The sequence below is a fragment of the Molothrus ater genome, chromosome 14 (genome assembly GCF_012460135.2).
Source record: "Molothrus ater isolate BHLD 08-10-18 breed brown headed cowbird chromosome 14, BPBGC_Mater_1.1, whole genome shotgun sequence".
NCBI lineage: Eukaryota > Metazoa > Chordata > Aves > Passeriformes > Icteridae > Molothrus > Molothrus ater.
The window spans coordinates 10,964,910-10,989,785 of NC_050491.2; the positions used below are offsets into that span (position 1 = coordinate 10,964,910).

The following is a 24,876-nucleotide window of genomic DNA, read 5'->3' on the forward strand; positions in this document are numbered from 1 at the left end:
CATCCAGGCATTTTAAAAGTATAAAATTATGGGCTTGTTTAAAAGGCTCCAGGGCTGGGCTCCAAGGGTGGAATGGAAGCCTTGTAACTAACTCCCTGCTGAGGAATCCTTATGACCCTGGCTGGCCACAGCACCCTGTGGGATTTTGGGTAGATTTCAAGGCACAAGCAGCCAATCTCTCTTTTGTTGTCGGCCAGAAAAACTCAATCCCCACGCCAGCAGCCAGGGCTGTAACTCCTGTCAATCCCAGCAGGATCAGAAAGCAACAAGCAGCAAACCACTGGTGGGATGACACCTCCCAGAACCTCCCTGATGCTGCCAGTCTTGCTGTGGGGTCTTGGCAAGTCCTGAGGACTCATTGTTCCCAAACCACCCCCAGCAGCTCAGTATGGCTGCAGGGTGTGCAGAACTGGGGCTGTGTCCTTGCAGGCATGCGAGCACAGCTCTGTCTGTCCCCACAGCCAGGCCCCCCATGCAGTGCTTTGGGCAGCTGATGGGGCCACCCTGCATGGCTGGGCAGTGGCAAAACAAACCCCACTGGGAACAGCTGATTTTACCCTGCAGGACAAAGCCTCTTGCCCTGCCCCTCTGCACCACACCCTGCCAGTCATGCAGGCAGCACATGAAAGATGCTGGGGCAAGGGTGACAAGGGTGACAATGCCATAGAGGCAGGGGCACTCCTGGCTCCATCCAAAGCCCAGAGACACAGCCTGGAGTGACCCAACGACTGCTGAAGGGGACAGTGGAGAGGATGAGGTGGCACTCTGGCCTTTTATAAGTCAAGTCCTTGGGGTGGGATGCTCTCCACTGCAAGACTGAGCCAGGCACAGCCCAGCTGGGGCAGGCTGGTGCACGCTGAGCCATTCCAGCCATCCCACACCAGTCACCACCTGCCCCAGGCACTGACAAGCATGTCACACGATCCCCTGCACAGCTCTGCTGCGTCAACACCTCCTAAGCCTGGATTTATGGCTGCTGGGCAGGGCTGAGACAGAAGCAGCATTACAGGCATTCACCATCCCTGTCCACCAGCAAAGGAGCTGATGCACCAGGCTGGACACAGCTCCTGTGGAGGAAATCACAAGGTGTGTGATGTTCAGCCCTTCCCACAAGAGAATCACACTTAAAAGGAAAATCCACCCCCCTCCATGTCATTCTTGGGGCAGCACAGCCCAGCAGACAAAATGCTGTGTTGGAGGGACTGCACTCAGCTTGCTGCCTTGACACTGGTGGGCCCCAGTCCTTTTCTCATGCCTCAGCTTCCCCACAAGAACAAAGCCCCTAATCCCTGAACAGTGTGCTCCTGTGGCAGGCAACAGCAGCAGCTGAACCCCTGGCCTGGTCCCCAGATAAAGCTGCTCTCAGGGAGCTGCCAGGAGGGCAGTTAAAACCCCAGAATGCCTACCAGCCTGTAGTACCCAACAGTGGAGTGCAGGAAAAACCCCTTGTGGGCTCTGCACTGCATCTCCCACCTGCCAGAGCTAAAAGAGCTGTGAAACACATTCTTGTTTCCTGAATTTCCAAAGCAGTCAATAGGGCAGGTAACTAAAACCCATTTCATTCAGTGCCAGCCCTGCATCCCAAGTCCAGTGCACAATCTGTAGGTCTTAAGGACTTAGGGATGTCCCAGCTCAGCTCCTTTGCAGCCTGGCACAAGAGCCCAGCTCAGTGCCTCAGTCACCCACCACTGTGTGCACGAAGAAATGATGCACTTATCTTATTGTGCCAATGGCCTGGCCATGAAACCCCTGTGGAGGAAAGGACAGGAAAGGATGCCCCATGCTCAGCAACCAGCAGCATTTCAGAACAGCCCTTGAAATCCACGAGAGCTCAGCAGCAGGAGGCTGAGAGCCCTTACTTAATAAGCTGGCACTTGTACAACAGGAGAGGGCTCCCTGGTAAAGCTGCCCCGTGGCACAGTCTCCTGCCAAGCTGCTGCCTGTGCCCCAGCACTGCCCACTGCTTGTGGCATTGCTTCACATCTCACCTTTACAGCCTGTTTCATTTCCACAGCAGGCACTGGGGGATCTCACACTGCAGCAGCCCAAGGGCAGTTGAAAGGACAGTTGGCTCAGCTGTGAGGCACAGGACTGTCTCCCATCAGGAAGGCCCCTGCCCACTCACAGGGACCCTGGCAAGCCAACCCCACCTGCAGCAGGAAGGTGCTGTGCTCTCATGCCTGGCTGCCCTGCTCAGATTCAGCAATAAAAACAACTCTCACCCTTTGCAACACAAGGTCTTGTTTAGCTGCCTTGGGCAATGGCTGAGATTGGTTTCAGTGATTGAAATCAACTGCTTTGAGCAGGCCTGGGCAGCCAGAAAGGACCAAAGGCATGGGGAAAGTGAGGAGACTCGCTGGTCTGAAGGGCAGAAGACCAGGAGAGCATCTCCTGACCACTCCAGATCTCCAGGCAGAAACCAGGCAGCTTTGCTGGGGTGACTCACAGACCTACAGAGATATCTGGGTAAAGGCCACACCACACACCTTGCAGTTTTCCCCAAACTGTCCCAGCAGCATAAAGGAATTTTCCCCTTCCCCTGGAATTCTGAACCTTAAGTTCCAGGGGTAAGGAATGAGCCTGGGAATGCACCTCCCTGCCTAGCAAGCACAGCTGGTACAGAAGCTGTCTTTGCTCAGCTGCTGCACCCCCACAGCACAGCACCCTCTGTGAGAGCAAGGCTAGCCAGGGAAGCTGCAGAGCAGCAGCAATTAACTGCACTTGTGTCCTCTGGCTACCTACATACCCAGTCAGGTAGCTCAGTTTCTAAGGCAGAGAACATGACACCAAGCTCTGCTCCTCCAGGGAGCAGGAAACACCCCCTTAGACACTCTTCCAGCCTCCCAGGCATTCAGTGCTGTAGGGAGTGCTGTGCTTTACAGACAGTTTAGGCACTTGGCACCATCAAAATCAGGTTTCATGAGCTCCAAGGAGCAGACAGGCCAGAGGCAGGACTGTGGCAGACACTCAGTCCATCATCTCTGGTTAGTGGAGTCTCAGGGAGGTCAGCTGGGTGAGCACTTCAGAGCTGCCAGTCCCCATTCCAGCCTACACCACTGGCTTCCTCTGGGGAGGAAACACTACCTAGCTTCCTTGGCAGCCTGCACTGTGTTTACCTGCCAGTACTTAGCAGGTATCAAGGCTTGTAGGATGGAGGTGGCTCATCTTCCTCCATCTCTACAACTGCTGAGCTTCCCAACCCCCTCATACTTCAACTGCTGTAAGAACAAACATGAGATGAGGAAAATTGGTTTCAGATTTTTATTTCTCTGTACTTTTTAAGCAGGAGTGACTGAAATAGAAACCATCATGAGTCCCATCGGGGGAATAGTTTGATAAAGACAGGGCAAGCAGTCACCCCTGCCCCATGCCAACCTGTACAAATATCAGCTGCCACTGTTTAGTAACTAGATGGTTTTCAAACAAGTCCATGAACAGTCATAGACTACATAGAACAACATGCCAGTTCACAACAGGAAACAACTTATGTATACTTCTTGATTTCATCATACAGGACTAAGACAAAAGCACCACCCATTCCTCGGAGTACGTTTGACCATGCACCTTTGAAAAAGGCCTTGGAGCCCTCATCCCGGGCAATCTTCCGCCAGCAGTCAAGAGTGCCAGAGTACATTATGTCAGCTGCAGGAGACAGACAGCTTTAGGAACTGGATGCCCACAACCCCCAACATCCAAGTCAGAAACAGCCACATCTATCTACTAGCTTTACAACCTCAAGTGCATCCCATTTCTTGGCTGACTTTCTGCAATACTAGCACATCAGAGGACAAGACTGCCCAGGAGAGATGGTGCTGCTGCTGCTGCTGCATTGTCTCTGGGAGACACTGGAAGGACCAGTTCAAGCAGAACACAGCAACTCCTTGTTTTGACAGCAACACTTCCAAACCCAAAAGCTATTGCACAGTTGGCCAGGCTGTGCCTGCTATGGAGGCTGTCTTTTCTTGTCCCAGAGACACTGGCTTGCAACATCCAAGGGTGAGTTCTGCTGCTCCTACCTACTGACATATACCTGACTTGTGCATGCCACCTTACAGGTGTGCTGCACGACCAATTTGTGCCCCTTCCTGTCACCTGCTTCTGCAGCCCCTCCTTACAAGAGATGAGGATATCTACACAGGCTGATGAAAGCCAAGCCACTCTGCCTCCCCTCAGCTCCACCACCAGCTATTGACTCAGGGATGCCCAGTAACTGTTACACAGGAGGAGAAACTCACCTCCTTTCCGGCCAGACTGCATCATCATGCGACGACGAACCGTGTCGAAAGGGTAGGAGACCAAACCAGCGACAGCAGTGACGGTCTGAGCAATCATCCAGCTGACAACAATGTGGGTATTCTTTGGGTCTGGAAGCATGCCTGCAGGAGAGAGGCTTTGATGAGAATGGCAGGTAAGCCACCAGCACTATCGAAATGCACTTCAGGCCTGCTGCAGCCCCGCATCTCCGTTTTTGTGCCGTTTGAGTCAACCTACCCTTGGCGGTGTCGTAGATGCCAAAGTAGGCGGCTCTGTAGATGATGATGCCCTGGACAGAGACACTGAAGCCCTGGTACAGGCCCCGAAGGCCATCTGAGCGGAAGATTTTGACCAGGCAGTCACCGAGCCCACTGAACTCCCGGTCGGCCCCGGCTTTACCCACATCCGCTGCCAGGCGGGTTCGGGCAAAGTCAAGGGGGTAGACGAAGCACAGGGAGGTCGCGCCGGCGGCACCCCCGGATGCCAGGTTACCGGCGAAGTACCGCCAGAACTGGGTTCGCTTGTCCACGCCGCCCAGGAAGATCTGCTTGTACTTATCCTTGAAAGCGAAGTTGAGGGCCTGGGTGGGGAAGTACCGGATCACATTGGCCAGGTTGCCGCGCCAAAATGAGAGGATGCCCTGCTCCCGCGGGATGCGCACCACGCAGTCGATGATGCCCTTGTACTGCTTGTCGGCGGAGATCTGCTTGCTGGCGTGCTGCACCTGCAGGGGCCGACACGCCGCCGTCAGCGCCGCTCCCCCGCGAGCCCCCGGCCCACCGCCGCCGCCGCCCCCCTCTCCTTGCGGCGACCTTGGGACGGCCCCGGCCGCCGGCGCTCACCTGCAGCAGTAGCTTGACCCTCTCGATGGGGGCGACGGCGGTCTTGGAGATGGCGGCCGCCACCCCGCCGGCGAGGAAATCCTTGGCGAAGGACACGGCCGCATCGGTCATGGCGGGAGCGGCGCGAGCGGGAAGCGATGCCGGGCGAAGGAGGCGGGAGGCGGCGCTGAGGGGGCGCCGCAATGGCCGTTAATATAGGGGCTGGGCGCGAGCGTGGGCGGGGCGCACGTCCCGCGCGCCCATTGGCTGCGGCAGGGGGCGTGGCCGCCGCAGGGGGACGGGGCCGCCGTTGGAACTGGTGGGGGGCACATGGCCGCGGTGACGGAGCGGAGCGCCGCACGGGGAGCCCGGCATGGAGCACACCGGGACGGCACATCCCGGGATGGAGCACACAGGGACAGGACATCCCGGCACGGGGCACACCGGGACAGGGACATCCCGGGATGCGGCACACCGGGACGGGACATCCCGGGATGGGGCACACCGAGACGGGACACCGCGGAATGGGGGATCCCGGATAAAGCACACCGGGACCCGGCATCACGGCGTGGAGGATCCCACCAGCACCGCGGGCAGGACACGTACGCGGCCCCGGCCCGGTCACACCGCCTGTCCCTGTCCCTGCCCCGGGCACAGCACATGGCGGTGACGGGGCCATTCGGGCCCTCTGCGCCATCCCAATGCTATGGCGACAGCAGCCGGGCTCAGCACAGCTGGAGCGGGGCGGGCTTGAGGCTGCCTCATTCACGGACACGCTGAGGCCCCATCTCCGTCCCCGCAGCCGAGACCCCGCTCTCAGCCCTCGGGCTGCTGTCACCCCGCGCACAGCAGTGACCGAGCTCCAGGTCGCCTATATCCTTGTGCAGCCCCAGCGCTGAGCTCAGCTGAGACGCTCGGCACAGCCCAGCTGGTACCACCCGTCCCCATCACACAGCGGCAGCCAAACCTCACTCGAGTACAGCTTCACCTGTCCGAGAGTTTGGCCTTGCTATTGACTGGTTCTTCATGGTCATACACCATTGCACATGTTAGTGATCCACTGATGAAGGGCTTTCTTTCAGTGACATCTTAAATATTTTAGTGCTGCCTTTGGGGATTTATCACGTGTATTTGTGATTACAAAGGACAGGCTTGGTTGATAAAAGGCTAGTTAGTGCCTGATAGGTCATAGGAGTGCACTACGATACAAAGGTGGTAGTAGCACATCAGAAACAAGTTAGAGATAACTTTTTGACTCACTTGACTCTTACAAGGTTTGAAGAGTTGATCAGACATTCATATGTACCCATTCAATATTTAAAATCTATTTAGAAATACAGTGTTGGTACAAAACATACAGGTATGCTTGGACAAGGCGAGAAATCCTCTCCTCCCCAACATGCTTACAAATCACATCTCCACATCCATACATGTCCAGTAAGTCTCAGTATTATTACCTGTACTGTGCCCATGGGAAAACTGAGGCACAGAGAAAGAAACATGATCACTAGGCAGGCTGATTAGAACCAAAAGCACTTACAGCCTCAGTGTGATGCATGAGCCACCAGATCTGCTCTCTACCATCTTAATTTTTTTGCTTTCTATGCCTGCATTTCTTTGCTGAGAAAAAAATCAGTATGAAGCACCACTGCAGCAGAACAGAGCAAGTCCATTAAGAGAGACACTGCAAGACTTCAGCTGTAAGATACATCAACAATTAGTTCTAGGTGCAAGGCAGGCCTTAAGTTATCCCAAATCTTTCTGCAAGTTTCTCTCCACAGTTACAGACTGCTCTTGCATGGATTTGCCAATGCCTCATCCTGCTGTAACATGTTCTAACCGAGCACTTTCTGAGATTTATTTATTTTCACCCATCAGGGGTTACAAACAGTGCAAAAACACAGCTGAGAAGCTGTGTAAAGCAGCAAAGGCTGTGCTGAGCCCAGGCTGCTGCAGCTCAGGCTGGAGCCAGTGTGCACACACCTTCCGGGCTGCTGTGACTCCCGTGCTGCCAGGGGCACAGCCAGCTTCCCACATGGACATGGGCTTTGGGTTTTCTATCAGAAGGCACTGGGATGGGCTGCTCCACAGCTGAACTTCTACACAGGAACTGGAGCAACACCATGGCTCCTCAGGTATAATATGAGATAATATTTTGTTGTCCAAAAGCTCCCAAGAGGCCCATCTGTGGCAGTGGCACTGGCAGTAACCTGGTGCTCTTGCAGAGGTTCCTTCCTACAGGACCTGTGTGCAGCCCCTGGAGCCCAGGGTTCCAGGGATCAATCACAGGGAGTGTGCATGGTGCTATTCTCTGTGCAAGTTCAGGGCAGCATAGTAGGCTTAGGTCTGTGCACTGGAACTAAAAGTGGTTTAATAAAAAAATAGAGCTTTAAAAGTACCTAAACAACATGACAGAGTTTGTGGCTCTGAAATATCTAACACATTTAAGAACTGCATTTTCCAGGAAATATTTCAGTTAGAGGACTTCAGGAAATTATTTTTCAAAGTGTGAAGTAATTCACATACATGCAGTAACAATGCACGAGAAAGGGAGGAATATTTTTGAGTATGCACTTAAGTTTTCAAGATTGTCATTCCAGTATATTACAGTCCATTTTGCACATTACAGTTCTGTCTTAGCAAAAGCACAGCTGCAGCAGCATACATTCATCTTTGTGCTGGAGATTCAGATAAAAATATTATTCTCAAGTACATCTCAAAAACTAAGGAGTGGATTTGGGAGTGTTTCTGAACTAAGACTAATTCTGACTCTGTAGAATGCCATGTCCACACAGTATCACTAAAAACCCTGGAGATTTCAGTAGAAATTCTTGCATGTTGCATATGTTTTATTCTGTTTTATTATTTTTGGCTGACTTGGTATCTCAGATTGCTTTAAGCAAATCCATTTTCTTAATGCTTTTGGAGACAATTTATACTCCCATCTCTATTCTCTTGCCTTTCTGCACCTGGTTTAATCTCAAATGGCTATTCAGTTTTAAAAAGCACCTAAAATAATGCCATTTCAAATTCAGTAGTACAGAGTTTTCAAACTAGTTGCATCTTTCCTCTTCAGTATGTGCTTGCCAGACATATTCTTTAAATCCATTCAGCAAATACAATACAGATTTATTTTTTCCTGTCACAGGTGTCTCACTGAAGTCCACTGAAATGTCAGTACCTGTAGCTCAGCATGTCTTTCTTGCAAAGGTATTTCTGTATCTGCAGTGGACACTCTGATGTCAGTTTTCAAGTGCTGATTTCCTTGGCTCAAAATTTTCCCTTCGGAGGAGCTTTAATTCTCTCAGTTCTTGTGGGTGTAAGCTCTGGTCAACACCAGGTGTTAGCTTGTAATTTAAAGGAGATTGAATATAACCATTTCTGTAGAGACAAACCCGCTTGCAGAATTCAAAGGTGCTAAACATAACACCAAAGTATGGCACAATCTGATAAAAAAGCAATAAAAGAAAAAAAAATTAGACTCACTAGCAGCATCCATAGCTTAGATGTTTTAAAATAAGGGAACTTCTAGGACTTCAGATCTGATCTAATAATAGACCTTGTCCTCGTTTATATAAAATCAGTCTCATCTCAAGCTATGCTGGCAGCTGCAGTGTGCTAAAAGTAGGAGTTTATTGTTGTTACATAACTAATTATAGCAATACTGGGAGAAAGAAGGTCTATGCTACCCAACAGATTACCAGAACTTGTCAAATACCCAAGTACATCCTAAGCATCTCAGCAAATCCTAGCAGGAAATGTGGAATTTATTCTACATACACTGGAGTGACTCCACAATTTTCTTATTTTGCCCCATGCAGAACCAGCAGCTCCAGAGCCACTGGCTTTGTATCAGCCAAGGTAAGGCAGTCACAGGCAGGCCATCACAATCAATCCTACTGTCACTCAATTAGCACTCATTAGCTGACCTGTAGTACTCTGTGTAGGTAATCCTCATCACAGCACTGTAAAACGTGTTTATGTAAATTAAATTACCTTCTGTTTAAGCTACCATGCCTTATTTCATGCTTTCAACTCAGCAAAGGCTGCAGTAACTGATACACATGCATTAAAGAGCTGGCTCAAAGCACTGCTTTGGACTTCTGGCCAAGTGGCTTTTACAAGCACACTTTTTTTTTACAGCTCACTACAACATGTCAAATGACTGAAGCTCAGGTCAGAAGCAGAACTTGTTTAGCTGCCCTAAGTGGATTGCTTGCAATCCCCCATCCACTGCACACCTTGTGTGCTAGGAGCACCCACTTCTTCAAAGATGTTGAAATGAACTTTCAAGTGGTGACATCTAGAAACCAAGCTTGGATTTGGGGAAATACAACCAAAGCAAGTTCCAAGGCTGGTTTATAACCTGTCTTGTCACTGTCATCTGTCATCTATAAACTACTAAGTACAAAGGTATGTCATAAGCTTTCTATCCCAAACTGCCCAAAATGTCTTGATTCCTTCAGGATAGTATTTGACTGGATGAAAGCAAAACCTCACCTTGAGCAGACTGGGTGTGAGTCCTCTCCAAAGTCCAAGCACACCTTTGTGCTTCACAGTTTGCCGGAAGCAGTCAGCCATGCCAGTGAAATGGACATCAACTCCTCCATAGTGGGGAAGCCAAGGACTCTGGGCCTGTCAAGAGACACCCAGAGGGTTTAGAACAAGCAGAGAAAACCAAAGTAATTCATTATTTTCTCCATCCTGCTATATAAGGAACAGTCAACGGCAGGTTTCAACAGACAGATCTGGATTCCTCCCAAAAGTATCTAATTTGCATTAAAATATAAATTAAAAAGGGAAAGAACTCACTCTTTGATAGGTACGAAAGTGAACAGTAATTTCACACAGTGCCTCCCTTTTGTACCATGTCACTACTAGAAATAAATCCCACCCTTCTGAGGACAAACCATCTGAACCAGAGCCACATATCCCATTGGCCCCATGCCAGCTGCTCAGGTCCATGTAGAGACATTTCCCACTCCTGGCAGTGGAACACTATGAGAGGGAAGGTTGGAGCCACACTGCCTTCCTGTAACTGATCAAACCAGCTGACTTGTTCTGGCTGCTGAGGCTGGGTCTGCACTGCTGTGACCAGCAGGAGCTGCACTACAGGCTGAGGAGCAGCAGCCCAGCAGAGATGGAAGGATGGAGATTTCAGCCAGGCTGTTTGGGCCACCAAGGGCTGCAGGTGAGCAGTTGGTGCCCATGCTCCCACATCCATGTGCTCAGTTGATAAGGACTAGCTAAAGTTACCTGGGCTGAATCCTGCTGGCTGGCAGCTGAACTCCCAACTGCAGTACAGCGTCTGTTCACATGGAAGAAGTGTAGTTGGTCATTTTTAACAGCTAAATCCTTTCTTCATTAATCTCCTACTGCGTTAGCACAGACAGGATAACCTGACCTTGAATAATCCCATCCTCATCCATCTGTGCACATGCAGCCATGGATTTATTTTGCATTGACAAATCAGGGTTTCACTCAAACACATGGCAAGTGACACTTAAGTGTCAGGGGCCCCAGGACACAGATTGATGCCTTGCAAACCGAATATCCTAAGGCAGAAGTTTGATAAAAATGGGGCTTGTACAGTTAGTTGATGGATGAATATGGATATCATGATCTCCACATTGGTCTGGAACACCACATAGTGTAGTGATTTTTCAGTCCTCCTCTAGACTAGCCTGTAGCTCCTCAGAGCTGCTAAGCCTATGACAAGCCTCATCAACTGACAAGTGGTGATGAGATTTTCTAGGTGCCTTAGCTATAGCACTTCAAGTACTTGGCAACTGAGATGCTGGAAAGGCAAACAGATCAAAACTCACACTCTATGTATATAAGAGAAATTGCTAAATAAATAGTTATGGGCAAGTCTACTGTTAAAGTTTAAAGGCTGAAAAAAAAACCCCTGACAATCCCCCACACTAAGGGCATGTGTTCTTTGTCTAAAAAAAACACAGATCATAATTTTTTCTCATTTTTTTTCTGCCTGGTTGAAATGCATGTGAAATTCCTCTTATGGCAGGTAACAGGTAAAAACCTTGTGCACAAAGATTTTCATATCTGTACTGCAGAAGATGCTGAGTGCTCAAACTGAGACTTCAGAAACCGGTTTCATAAGAATGGTGACATTAGCACCAGCAATGCTTAGAAGAAAACTAAAATGATTAAACTATCCCTAAAAATGCAACAGCAGTCATAGGAGAACTGGACTCAAAACCCTGTTCTGCTTTCTCAAATGTCAGTCGGGTTCCACAAGGTTTGTTTTGTTTTTTTGTTTTTTTTTTGTAAATGAAGTTATAAGCAGCCAAGCAGTAAAGAAAGACAGGTTTCTGAAATGTTTCAAGAACACAAGAATGCTATTAACATGTGATTCCCTTCCTTTTTCAGTCCCTTTGTGGTAGGCAGGGCATGGCCTGCCAGAATTTAACTGTGTGAGTTTGACTTAATCCCCTTCATTACTCTACACATGCAAAGGCACAGGTCAAAGGTTTGATTACAGTACTCCTGCCTGCAGCACCAAAAGAAGTGACAAGCACAGTGCAGGTTTCAGTAACACAGTAAACACCTCCAGAAGCAGTTTAAAAGGAACAGGTAAGTCAAGCCTCTAGATTTCCAATCTGCCCATAGACACTGACCTTTTAAGAGATTTACTGAAATTATTTATAGTACCATCCCCCATAGAGAGAGCTGTTTCTAAGATTTCAGTCTGTGAAGTAAAGCATGTGCTGCCAGCATTTCTGCTCTACAGGAGCTGTATGCTTCTAGGATAAAATATAGCTTCTAGTAATTAAATAACAATTGTTCACAGAATTTCAGAATCACCTACTGCAAGAGGAAAATTAAAAACTGTATCAGTGTTGTAGTTAAAACTTCAGCATTTTGGAACACAGCTAAATGAAGTAAAAACACATTAATTACAGAATAATACTGCAAATGTGTTTCACTTGGCATTGTTAATGAAAAAAAGTAGCTGTGGGTTTTGGTGGCTTTTCATCTAAGCATGTCTACCGCACTGCAACCCTCACAGCCACCCTATGGCACCAGAGCTAGAAAATGGAAGGAACAAAATAGACCAAACTGGTTTTTCTACCTCTTTGGCAGAAACCTAGCATGACATACAAATCAAACAGCTAATCTCATCCCCAAAAGGTCAGGTTTGTGACAGAGAATTTAATGCACCTCAAAGCAGCTGGAATTCCTTGCTTTTGACACCCCTTCACACTATGGGCTGCTGCATGGAAACCTTTCTCTTTTGAAGACTTCCTTCCTCCCAGCTGCAGCTGTCTCAAACTGCAGGAGGCTGGGATACAGCTCCCTGTGCTGCTAACAGGGAGCCAAGGTGCTACTCATAGTAGTAGCAGGGCTAAGTTGCTTCTCTTTTTACCTCTGATGGACAGTGGGCTCTCAAAATGATTAAAACACATCAAATGCAGAATTGCCTTCACCTGATCTCTCACAAACACAATATTTTTACATCCAGAGCCCACCAAGTTGATTTTGTCACTGCAACACATCCACAGAGGTAGCACTGTTCTACTGCAACACCCTAAACTCAAGAGAGACATGTACCAAAAAGATGCCCAACTACCTGCACACAATATTCTTTTAAAAGAAACAAAATATTTAAATAAGGGTGCAGTGTCATGGCTGCAGGTGAATTGTTAGAGGTAATTGTTACCTGAAGACTCTTCAGACACCATCTCTCCCATTGTCTGCATTAAGAGGTGACTGCCAGAACAACATAATCCCATTTTGGGAACTGATCTCACAGACCTTTCCAATGACCTCCTGCAGCCCCTCTCCTGTGCAGATAAAAACTTTTCACTTGCTTTTTGGGACATTTTGGTTTGCAATTATTTGTAGTCACATGTATCAGAGACTATGAATTCATGTATTTAATTCATGTACTTCCCTCCCTTTCCCTGTTAATAAAGTTTGTTGGTATATATTTACCTTTACATATATTACTTTACATATATTACTATATGTATATATATACCTTTACATATTTTACTTTACATATATTTACTATTTATTTTTGAGTATGCATTACTCTTGGCACAGAGTATGGAAAATAATTAACAGGGAATAGCTGTCATCAGTGGTATGCTACCCTGATGGTGGATAGAGTAAAACTGCTTGTTATTTACATATTTTTAGCAGATTCAGGTGTCCTACATTTCTGATTGCTTAAAAAAAAAAGTACGGGAAGACAATTTACACACAGCTCAAGAGTCCACACTCTTAATCTGGAAGCTAAAAAAAGAAATCTTTGCAGTCTGGGTTAATAAGGGCACATGCAACAGGCAAGTGCAGCTGTAGTTCAAAGGAAACTGAAGGTGAAAGATTCAAGGTAATACCACTCCAGTTCACAGAAATTTCACTCAAGTGAAGACTGGATGCTTGAAATGTAGTGGATTTCATTCCACTACAATGAAAAAAAAAAGATGTAAATATGTGTTAATATTTTGGGGAAAAAGGCATCCTCTTGGGCTTAATCAATTCTTGCTCCTCAAGGTCAGCCTTACTCAGCAGTCATTCCCTGTCAGTGGTTTAGTAATGCTGACTTACCCCTGGTTAAAGTCCACCCAAAGGTATTCAGGCACAGAGGAAGGTAAACCATGGCAAGCTATCAGGAAATCAGTTCAGAGCAGCACAGTACAGCTGACCTCTAGTGTACTGCACTCCAGGAACACCTTGTCCCTTCCTCTGTAACCTGAACTGGGAACAAATCATGCCTTTCTGGGAAGAATGGCACCAAGTCAGCAAAACAGCTTCATGCTTGGTCAAAAGCTTGACTCTTTGCTTTAACTATATATCACCAGGCCTGCTATACCCTGAGGCTCCACGGTTTGTTGCAGAATTCCTCCTTTGTTGCTGAGCCTAAGCTTCCTCTGCTTTAACACCTGCTGTGTGAAGAAGTCTTTATACAGAATACAGAATTCTTGTTCCTCAAGGCAGTGCAAACCTCTTGCATGGGCAGCTCTGGGTGGCTTCCAAATGCCTCATGATGGTTCAGCTCAAGCCCTACAAATGGGTGCATCATTTTCATGCACATTAACACTAATTTATTTAATGGTGCAAACCCCTAGGCAGACTGCCTTGGTCCCACACTTCACACAGTGGATGGCATCTAGTTCCTGCATCTCCTGCTGCCTATCTAGGAACTGAGGAGAAAACAAATTTTTAACAGGACTGGGGCTTTTCATAGGTCATACTTTCACTTACCTTATGTGGATGAGGTAAGCATTTACCCAAAATCAAAATAAATCACCTAAAAAAGAATCACAGAATGAACTAGGTTGGAAAAGACCTTTTGAGATCATGAAGTCCAACCTATGATCTAACACCTCATCATCCCATGGCACAAAGTGCCAAGTCCAGTCTTTTATTAAACATGTCCAGGGACAGTGACTCCACCACGCCCCTGGGCAGATGATTCCATTGCCCAATCATTCTTTCAGTGATGAATTTTTTTCTGACATCTAGCCTAAATTTCCCATGCAGAGGGGAAAGTTTAACTCAGTCTTAAGACTGTGTCCTCTTGTTCTGTCAGCTGTTGCCTATGAGAAGAGACTGACCCCCATCTGACTACAGCCACTTTCAGGCAGTTGTAGAGAGTGATAAGGTCATCTCAGAGTCTCCTTTTTCCCAGGCTGAACAACCCCAGATCCCTCAGTTGTTCCTAACAGCTGTACCTCCAGAGACATTATTGCATTACAGATATGTCTGTAATAGCTGTGTGTGAGCAGCTGTGTGTGACCTGTGTCAGGTCCTGTCTGCTGGGTGAGTTATGGAGTTTCAAAAGGTGGGCTGAGTTAACCCATCTGATCTGTCCCAAGCAGATTACAGAGCTCTCACTCACACCACACTGATGACAAAGCTGAGGCACTGTAAGGGGCTGGCAGACATGATCACCTGGCACTACCAAATCTCAGTTTGGGGCATGGAGGCCACTTTAGTGTCTGGGGAGATAATTTGGAGAGAGTTGCATTCTGCCATCCCTCAGACTTCCTGCACTTCAAACAGCTGCAATGTGTTCTCCTGCTTTTCTTCAGCAGGCCACTGTGTTGCAGTGCAAAGCTAATTTACCTCAAGGTATTACATAATTATTACACCACAGCTTTTTGGATGAAAAGGTTTAGAGTGAAGGCAGACCTCACAGTTAAAGCAGCCCAGTCCTGCTTCCAATTCTTGATCTACAATTTCTTCCTCTTATCCAGTTTTCCTACTAACACTGTTCAGTGTTCCAACTTGTCACAGTCAGTCCTCATGCTTTTCTCCTGTGGAAGTCTGGGGATCTAAGAGAAATGCTTCTGAGATTTGTTCAGATTCATAAAAGCTGATCTAGGCTGTTACAGAAGGCAAAGCCTACATTATGCTCCATAGCTTTTTTCAGGAATTGTCTCAACCATTTGCCAGACCAAATACTTCCCTAAGCAGCAGAGCAGCATTCTCCAACAACTTGAGAAACTGGTATAAAATATCTTTGTAACAACATCAATGAAACAATAAAAATTGCAGGTAGCTCAAAGTATTCAGATATAGTATAAAAGGAAAGAAGGGATTTTGTAGAAACATTACCAGTGCTTCCTTAGACCCAGACTCATTCAAAATAAAATTTCCCTGCTAAAGGCAGAAAAAAACCCCTCAAAAACTGAAAAAGAAAAAAGTGTTCTTGTATGTAAGTCTGCAAGGTAAAAAGGGCAGTACTTGAATATACTTAGAAACTGGATTTACTATATTGTGAGGTAAGGAAGGAAAGCCAAGAATAGATATGAATATATATGACAGTCAGAATGATATAAAGATCAGTTAGATTTTGTTCAGAAATTGAAACATCATAAAAGTAAGTCAGCAAAACACTTACTATAGACATAACCCTCTCTTTCATTAATCCCCTCCTACAGATGCACAACAAAAGCCATATTTCCATGCTGAAACATGCATACAGTACCTCTGAATTCTCTAACATGCCAATCAGGAGCAAAGTGAAAAAGGGAAGACAAAGGAATAAAATTAGGATAAGCACAATATAGAGGACTCAAATATTCAGTAAGACTCACTCATATTAGTTAACATTTATTTTAAGAAAAACATTCAAGTATATATAGCAAACACAGCATCTTTTTTTAAAGAATAAACTTGATAAGGCTAATTCTAACAGCAAAGGTGGAAGAAGCCATGGTTACAGAACAAATCTGACATCATAAAGCATCACCAAAACACAATTCTTCCTCAGAAGAGCTGAGGAAGCAGGAGCTGACAGTCAGCTCCTACTCCCACAGCTGCCAGTGACAGAAGCAGCCAACGTCAGAAGTGTAGAATTCAGGATTCAGATATGTAAGGTAAGAAAGGAGGAAGCAAAATTATTACAATGGAGATCAAAAATAGCACCTTATCCTTATGAATTCTCCCACAGCAGAATTCGTTTCCTAGTCTATGTGAACAATTCAAGCACTGTCCAGAGGAGATGAATGGAGCTAACTCTTCTAAGACTGCCTAGCACATCAGGTAAAGATCTGAACGGGATGTCCTGGTCTCCTGCTTGTACTCTTGCCCCAGAATCAATGGAGACAACCTTCTGTCCTAGTTTCTCAGTTTTTGAAGCTCCTGAGATTGTCTTACAACTCCCTGGCTCCCCATCACCAGCAGCTTCACTGGAAAAACCTTCTTTAGCAACATACTCCCTCCATTTATCAGAATGGTGGAACAAAAGGGAGGGGAAAGGAATCTGATACCGACCTCCAAAGTGTGCTGGGTTCCTCTTCATACACCATAAACCCAGCATTCACTGCTTCAAAAAAAGCCCAGCACTTCTCCATGTGCACTGCAGAGCACACACAAGGCTCAGAGGTAGCTGAAGGCTTTGGTAGCCCCCTCTTCCCATCAGCCAGAAAGCTGAATCACCAAATAGAAGCTGCTCAGAATAAGCTGTCTGAGAAAAACTAATCAGAAGTATCTGCTCCCCTATTTTCTACAGAACTCTGAAATGTCTTGAAGTTCTTTTCCTTTTCTTTGTTTTCTCTTTTCTCATTATACTTTTCCTGGTGTTGTACTAGGCATTTCTCTGTTCTCACCAGCACCCTACAAACTGCACAGACCAGCAAGCACAAAGCAGAGCAGTTCTCTGCAAAGCTGGGCCATACCCTGGTGCTAATTGGAAAACCCCAAACTTCTTGGATAACCTTGCAGGAGTTCCAGTGCACTCTTGGTAACAACGTGGGTTGCAATTTCCAACAACAGGTCTCTTTTCTGGACAACTCTACATGAATTAAGTAATTTTCAGTACCCAACAAATTACAGGACTTCACACCTAGGGAGCTTGCTCTTTTGAAATATCTTGCCTTCTCCCATGCCTTCAGAATAAATCACTGAACAGGAGGTGTTTCTCTAAGCTCACAGAATCACTATTCAGTGTTGTAATGCACTTATGAGGAAGAACCCTCTCTGCTGATGAGCGTTTTGTTTTCACACGAAGTATTTTTAGCCTCTCCAAGTCCTACGTATTTAGGCAATAAATCCAGTTCCCGTACTGCTGGAAGTGCCGAGCAGATGATTAAGCTCCCCTCGGTGGAAGAGCACGGCCTGGTGGCAGGAAAATGAAACGCGGGCCTGTCCCACTTCACATGCCTGTCACACCCCATCGCACCAGTTACAGCCAAAACCTACTTTTGAACTGATTACAAAAGCTGAATGCTCAAGTAACTGTTTCATCGACAGAAAATATTAAAAGGGAAACAGCACAGTAAAAGCCTTTATTTTCTTTTATTCTTCAGGGCAACACTATTTCTGTGAGCCTAAGGATAAAAAGTAAAAGAAGGCTTGTAAGGAGTATTTGCTTTTCTTAGATCCACTGGTATAGCTGGATAAAATGATCAAGTTTTTGTGCTCAGAATCTTTCTTGTCTGAACTATTTTATAAGATACCTGATGAAGTGCTCAGTTTAACCCTTGACTTCTGGACACACCAGCTACATGAGCTGGTCTGATAAAAGCCCCTTACTCCTCCTGCTGAGGTTCTCTGCTACAAGATGGAGAGAGGGCAGTGAAGGCTTCTCTGACAGCATCTGTGCCCTGTAAAGGGGAACTCAGGCAGCAGGAGAGGGAAGTGCAGAGTTTCACTGACCTTTTGCTACCTTGTGACTTGCCAACCAGGCAACCACATGATGAAGGGGGCAAGGACCTATATAAGGCTGCCACAATTAGTGACTGTTTTTTTAATAAGATCACAAAAGCTTCCCATAAATCTGCATTCCCAGGAATTGGGCTGAAAACCCAAACTCGTATGCCCCTGCCAGAGAATGACCATAAGATGAAAGCTATTCACTGGCTCTCTACTGATCAAGTTCTAAAGAAAAGTCAACATCAGCAAGTGAATTATATCAGTGAGATGGAAGCTGTGGGATAATGGTTGTTTTGTGGGGTTTGGGTCTTTTTTAGATCACTATTGTTTAAGTTCTGGAGAAAAGATCAGGAAGATATAGTAACTCTCATTTTGCTGATGCTCCAGGAAAACAGCAGCACCTGCAGCTGGTAAGTCACTTGTTAACCAGAGGAGTCAGAAATAAGAACAAGGATAATGATCCTTCAGACTTAATACTGAGCAAGTTTGTTTTGTGGTGAGGCATAAATGGCAGACACAGAGGCTCTGAAAATCACATGGACCTCATTCATCCTGCCTACCACCAAGGGGACTGAATTTCTTCAGCTGGCAAACTTTCAGCCTGTATTTCACTGAAGATTTGCCAATTCTGAATTTTGAGAATTTGATAGAACTGCTATGGAAAAGGAAAGAAATAAAGATACAGAGATGGAGTCTGAGAGCATACACATATCCCATGATAGTACTTGAGCTGACATTAAAGGTGTAACAGCCCATTTGTAGCAATGATTTCCAGAGTTTAAAAACAAAACAACAAACAAACAAAAACCCACTAATGAGCAAAAAACCCAACAAAACAAACCCCAAAGTCTCTGTAGCCTACTGGTAAGGGAAATAAAGTGACACCCATGATCACCTGGCCGTCTTGTCCCAAGCTCTTGCACCAAGCACCTACGACAAAGAACTGGTAACATGAATGTTCTGTACCTGCATCTTCCTCTTGACAGTCTCAAAGGGGAAAGAAAGTGTCTGTGCCACAGCAGCTGCTACACAGCCATTTACAAAGTTCTGAAGAGGAGTGAAACGAACTATGGGTTCTTGCCAGATTGTGTCCAGACTGATGTAAACAAAGAATGAGCCTGCAGAAAATGGAACAGCACCTGGAAAGCAAACCAGACAGGATTATATCAACACACTGCACACAAGGAGAGGAGAGCTGCCCATCACATGACTAGAAAGATGGGAGGAGCTGCTGCCAACTTCCACCTCACATTCCACAAACCCAATCCAGATTTTGAAGAACTTTACTCTTTAGTTCCTGGTTTACCACCAAACAACCATATTGTACCAACTAGATATGCTGTCAGGGGCATACATTTACCTATTAAAATGTGCATGTTGTCAGAATTATTGACTGTTATAGTCTCATGACAGGTCAGGTGTTTCTCCAGGTTCTCTCCTGGGACAAGCTCTTTCCCAGTCCAACCCAACCCTAGCAGTGGCACAGGTAAACAGAGCTATGTCTTCAGTCAGGCTGATGAGGGATACTTCTGGCCTCTTTTGCTTGTTTCATGCTCTCATTAGTTTTATAGTGGGATTATACATTTATTATTATTGTTATTACACATTTTACATAATGTCATATTGCGAAAACATGGACTCAGTTAAATGGCATTTTTAAAGGCTATGCAGAGTAAACAGATAATTAAAAATTAATTTCAAGTAAAGAGAGAATATAATTAATCTTCATTTTTCACACCTATTATACACTACAGCTCACACTGGTTTCACTGAACAGCTCAGGAGACACTCTCACACTCGACAGGAATTACAAGCACTCTGTGTGTGTATAAATGTGTTTTAAGAGTTTAATGGTGAAAATTGTGCATCCAAACACAATGAGATAATCTATAAAAGAAGGAAAAGAGTACTTTCTGAACACTTAACCATATATAAAATGCTACACACTAATTTGAAGTAATAAAGCTGCAGCAAAGGTTATCAGTGTTGCAGTGCCTTACAAATCTCCACATCTTCTACAAGAAAACACTCCAATTTGCTCTTGAAATCCAGTGAGCAAGTGAAGACACTCCAGAGCTGCAGTGAGGTATTTCAGCCCGGTGTTGTTTTACCTAATAGAGCTGGTGAAACACCCCGGTAGAGTGCACGGAGCCCCTCCTGGTGATAGATCTTGTAAAAGGCGTGGAGAATGCCTTGGTAGGACGGCTCCAGCCGGTTCTGCACGATGAGCCGGGTTTTAACCACGTCGCTGGGGTACGTCACGGTGGTGGCCACCATGCCAGCCAGGCTGCCTGCCATGATGGCTCTCCAGTGGGAAATATGGCCCAGCTCATCCATGAAAAGGGTAACGAGTCTAAAGCAAACACATAAAGGAAGTACTGTTAATGATACTATGAAGAAAACACATGAAAAATTAAGGCAGGTGATTCTTGATGCAAATGTTCTTCTGTCCACAAGCCACTTCAGCAGCAGGAATTGAAATTTTAGCATGTGATTCATCCAAGATCTTATTACACGTAACACCACACAAGCATCTGCCTACAGGATGAAAATCTTTCTTTCGTATTTCCACATACAGGATGAAAATTGTCATGATTCAAAACACATCTGCAAGAAATTATCTGATCATCAGTTAAAGACATTGGTCCAACCTGTCAGTTAAGGTTATCATGTAAGAGGAAATATGTAGATAATGACATCACAGGCCTTCTGAGAGCAACTGAACCTTCTTCTGCTACTTATCTTGGGACAGGAAGGTTCCCAGGGACACGCCTCTAGAGAAGACTTTTGTCCAGGCACTATTATGCTTATAAGTTTAAGTCTTAATTTGAAAATTTGAAATTGAAGCACAGTTTTAAAAGCTACACACAAGTCATACATTTGTGGTGCATTGAAGGACTTTTCTATGACAGCAAACTCCTACATCAGGGACTAATATCCTGGAGGCAGCAAGAAGCAAGTAAAAACACTTCAGAGTTTTATCTGGAGGTGAAGAAATGTATTAGTATATTTTGGTAGCATTAACTGAAACATCTAAACAGCACATCTACATTTAACCTGCATGGTGTAGAATGAAATAAAGTGCAAATATTTACAAGTCACTGCTCGCTCAGTCAATATTTTTTCATTTGAATGTGCATTTTCTACTGCATGACAAATCCCTGCATCTACTTGCCTTGAGCCCTGGGAGTGCCCAGGGCAGAAAGCCCAGCCAAGCAGAAGCCAAAGGGCATCAACCTTTCTTCCTGTGTGTCTTATGCCATTCCTAAACCCACACAGCCTAATTTTCCTGCGTGTGGACAAATGCTTGGAGAAGGTGGTGGGGTGTCTCCAGGCACTACCTGATAACATTTAAAACTGCCATGGAAAGACAAGAGTCTGTGCAGAGTAATTGCTGAGGGAGCTGATTGTGCTCAGTCCTGCTCCTCGTGGGACTGTTTACCTAAGCTGCCCTGTAACACTTCTCTTTTTGTGTTTCTTGCCTTTATGTACACCATTCTCCCAGTAGAAAACACTTTCCAGAACCTCCAAATAGCATATCAAGTACTAAGCATAGGCACCTTGTATTTAATTTCCTGGTAGCCTACTTCCACCCCTAATTCAGAACACCCTGTACAAACTAGACACAAACTTTAGCCTTGCAAAAGGAATACACTGTTTCAAGCTGAACAAACAATAAAGTTATTTTGCTCAAAATCAACTGCTGTATGTTGGTGCAAAATACTGCCTTTTCTGTGACCTTTAAATTATATTTAAATTACTCTTTGTACCTTCTCACTCACATTATCTTGCTCTTTGTTTGACCATCTATTATGGCACAAAAAAGCTGCCCAGTTTTAGGGTCACTTCATTTGTGGTCTCCTGAAGGGCTTAGGCAGTCATGGGCAGATGACTTGCTGGGACAGATGAGTGACAAACCCAGCAGGTTGGCAGCACCAGCAGGGCTGTGCTGCTGCCCAGAACAGAATAACTGAGCACCCAGCTGGGTGCAAATGTCATGTGCTACCATGAACAGCTGACTGCAATTAAAAAAAAAAATTAAAAAAAATCAAGCCCAGCCCCCAGAGTGGCAAAACATTCTGGTGTGTGCAAACAGTCAGGCACTCCCTGCAAAGGCTGAGAGATACTGGCAGCAGAAGGGAATCCTAGGAAACAGCACGGCTGGCAGAGCTCCACCAGCACTGCTCCATGTTCATCCTGCTGCAGTCCTATCAGCACTCACCTTAGTTTAATATCTGTGTATTATCAAAAACAAGGTCTTAAAACAAACAACGTCACATGTCAACGTCAAGACCAATCAAATTTGCTTAACAACTCCTGCATGATAGGGTAAAAATATCTGACTTGTAATTTTGTTAATTTTCTTTGATACGGACAACATAAATACTTGAGAGTGTAAAAATTAATTAAACAAAATTGGTTGCAAAGAACAGATGTGACAGCCACACCTGCAGGTTGCACTGTAATTTCATTTCCAAATGAACCGGAGCAAAAGAATTTTAACAGCCCATCAACCCTTCCTCATGTGAAGAATCCCTATGATTTTAGAAGCAGCTGCTGGCATATCACCAGGCCCTAACAATCGCTAGGCGTTGAACCAATTAGGCAAATAAAATTACAAGCGAGGATCCGGATCTTTGGGCAGAAGGGGCCTCTGCACACCCGGCAGAGACAGAGCCATCCGACTAAACCCGGCACTCTCCATCCCTCCCCAGCTGTTCCGAAGGCCGGCGGGGGAGCGCAGGTCCCGGAGCCCCCGGAGCCCCCAAGCCCCGCGCGGGCCGCTCGCTTACCGGCGGGAGGCGGCGAGCTGCAGGGCGCTGTAGGGGCAGAGGCGCAGGCAGGCCGTGAGGTTCCCCTTCCAGAGGGCCCGTACGCCCTCGGTGCGGCACAGGCTGCGCCCGGCATCGCGCAGCCCCCGCCGGCAGTGCCAGGTGCCCACCTGCGCCAGCACCGTCAGCAGCTCCAGCGGCGCCGTCAGGCTGAGGCTGAGCGCGCCCGCCAGCCCGGCGCAGCCCAGGCGCTGCAGGGCGGTGACGCGGCCGTCCCGGCGCAGGGTGGCCATGGCCCCGCCGGAGCGGAGCGGAGCGCACGGAGCGGCCCGGCCCGGCCCGGCCCGGCCCGGCCACAGCGGCCACAGCCACAGCGGGGCGGCGCCGCCCGCCTCCGCCGCCGGGGGGCGCTGTGGCGCGGGGCTCCGCGCGCCCCGGGTGCGCGTTGCGGAGGCGGAGGGAAAACCCGGAGCGGAGCCCGAGCGGAACGGCCGGAGCGGAGCGGCGCTGCCCGCGGGTGAGCCCGGACAGTGCCCCTGGCCCTGTTCGCACCCGAATTCATGGATTTTTACATTATTGACACTTATGGAAATTGGGGGGACTGGAAAAAAATGCCCTCGCAACAGTGACCCAGCTGCACTCAGGAGACGCCCCTTTCTCCTTACAATTAAATGTATTTCTGCAGGAGCGAATGAGGCAATGGCACGACTACACAAAAACATCGAGTTGAGCTCCTGAAGCACTCTGTGTTGGTGCTGGAACTGCGTAACTGAGTGATCATCATTAATAAGATTTACGAGGTCAATTAGTTCAGGTTTTCTTGACGTGTTGCCTGAGGAAAAAAAAAGGCACAGGGAGAGGAGAGACGAAAGTGAAAAGGAGAGACAACTTGAGACCAGAATCTGTGGGGGGAGGAGATAACAGCCAGGACGGAGGTAGTAGCAGAGATTTGCTCCGAAACGGGATGTTCTGTTTCTTGTAACAAAAACCCCCAAACAAACAAACCAAACCAAACCAAAAATCCTCCCCCCCAAAAAAAACCCCCCCGCAAACCAACAAAAACAACCAACCGAAAAATTCCAGTCAAACTGAAAGCTATGTTCAGTATCTTCTTACAGTGCAGCCAACAGAACAGTGTCAGATGACTCAGTCTGCATTCTCTGGCAAGAATGCTCTGCTGCTGATCCAATGGACTATTCCTAGATCAATAAAAGAGCTAAAAGACAGCTCTCTAGAATTGCATCTCTTTCCAGGAACTCAGCTACCTTATGGTGTTGTATTTTCTTGATGAGAAGAAAGCATTTAACATCAAGGAGGAGAAAATCAGCAATAAATGGGTATAACTTGCTTAACACGATTAGTGCTTGGAAACAGAAGATTTCAAACACTACTTCAAGACTTCAAAGAAAAGGGTGATATTCTTCCAGGGTTTTTCTTTTGTTGCACAAGACAAACCTCAAGATTCTTACTGAGCACTGGTATTTTCCATACAGTCTTCCCATTTCCATTACTCATTTTGGGGCAAGTTTTTCCATACTTGTTCTGGCTGATAAAATGAATCATCAGTTGACCTCAGCCTCCTGCAGCAATCCTTGGAGAAGGAGGTGGTTGGTGTGAGTCTGTTATTTTTTTCTCCTATGTAAAGGGACCTGCTAAAATAAAACCAGTCATATACTAAAAAAATGGATACGTTCAAGGTCAGGTTGGATAGAGCCCGGCTGCTGTGGTGCTCGGGCAGCCCAAGCTGGGTCCACACCTGCCCGGGGTCCAGAACGACCAAGGCAGTGGGGACGGTACCATCAGGACCACACGGGCTGCACCACTGGGAGCCGACAGCCGCACCATGCAGAGACAGGACAGCGCTTTCCCACCGGGGAAACACCAACAAGCCAGTGCTAAAC

The 24,876-nt window shown here is 46.7% G+C and overlaps 2 protein-coding genes across 2 annotated transcripts; both read right to left on the reverse strand.

Annotated features, from left to right (window-relative positions):
• Nucleotides 1-3,247: 3,247 nt before the first annotated feature.
• SLC25A5 (solute carrier family 25 member 5) lies at nt 3,248-5,271 on the reverse strand. Its single transcript, XM_036402383.2, has 4 exons — nt 5,097-5,271; nt 4,492-4,978; nt 4,236-4,376; nt 3,248-3,642 (listed from the first exon to the last, which is right to left on the reverse strand). The coding sequence occupies exons 1-4, from the start codon at nt 5,205-5,207 to the stop codon at nt 3,485-3,487; spliced, it is 897 nt and encodes a 298-aa protein (XP_036258276.1). The 5' UTR covers nt 5,208-5,271; the 3' UTR covers nt 3,248-3,484.
• A 1,107-nt stretch (nt 5,272-6,378) lies between these two features.
• Nucleotides 6,379-23,296, reverse strand: SLC25A43 (solute carrier family 25 member 43). Its single transcript, XM_036402175.2, has 5 exons — nt 22,997-23,296; nt 20,315-20,556; nt 19,170-19,342; nt 9,576-9,710; nt 6,379-8,521 (listed from the first exon to the last, which is right to left on the reverse strand). The coding sequence occupies exons 1-5, from the start codon at nt 23,266-23,268 to the stop codon at nt 8,318-8,320; spliced, it is 1,026 nt and encodes a 341-aa protein (XP_036258068.1). The 5' UTR covers nt 23,269-23,296; the 3' UTR covers nt 6,379-8,317.
• Between the last annotated feature and the right edge of the window lie 1,580 nt (nt 23,297-24,876).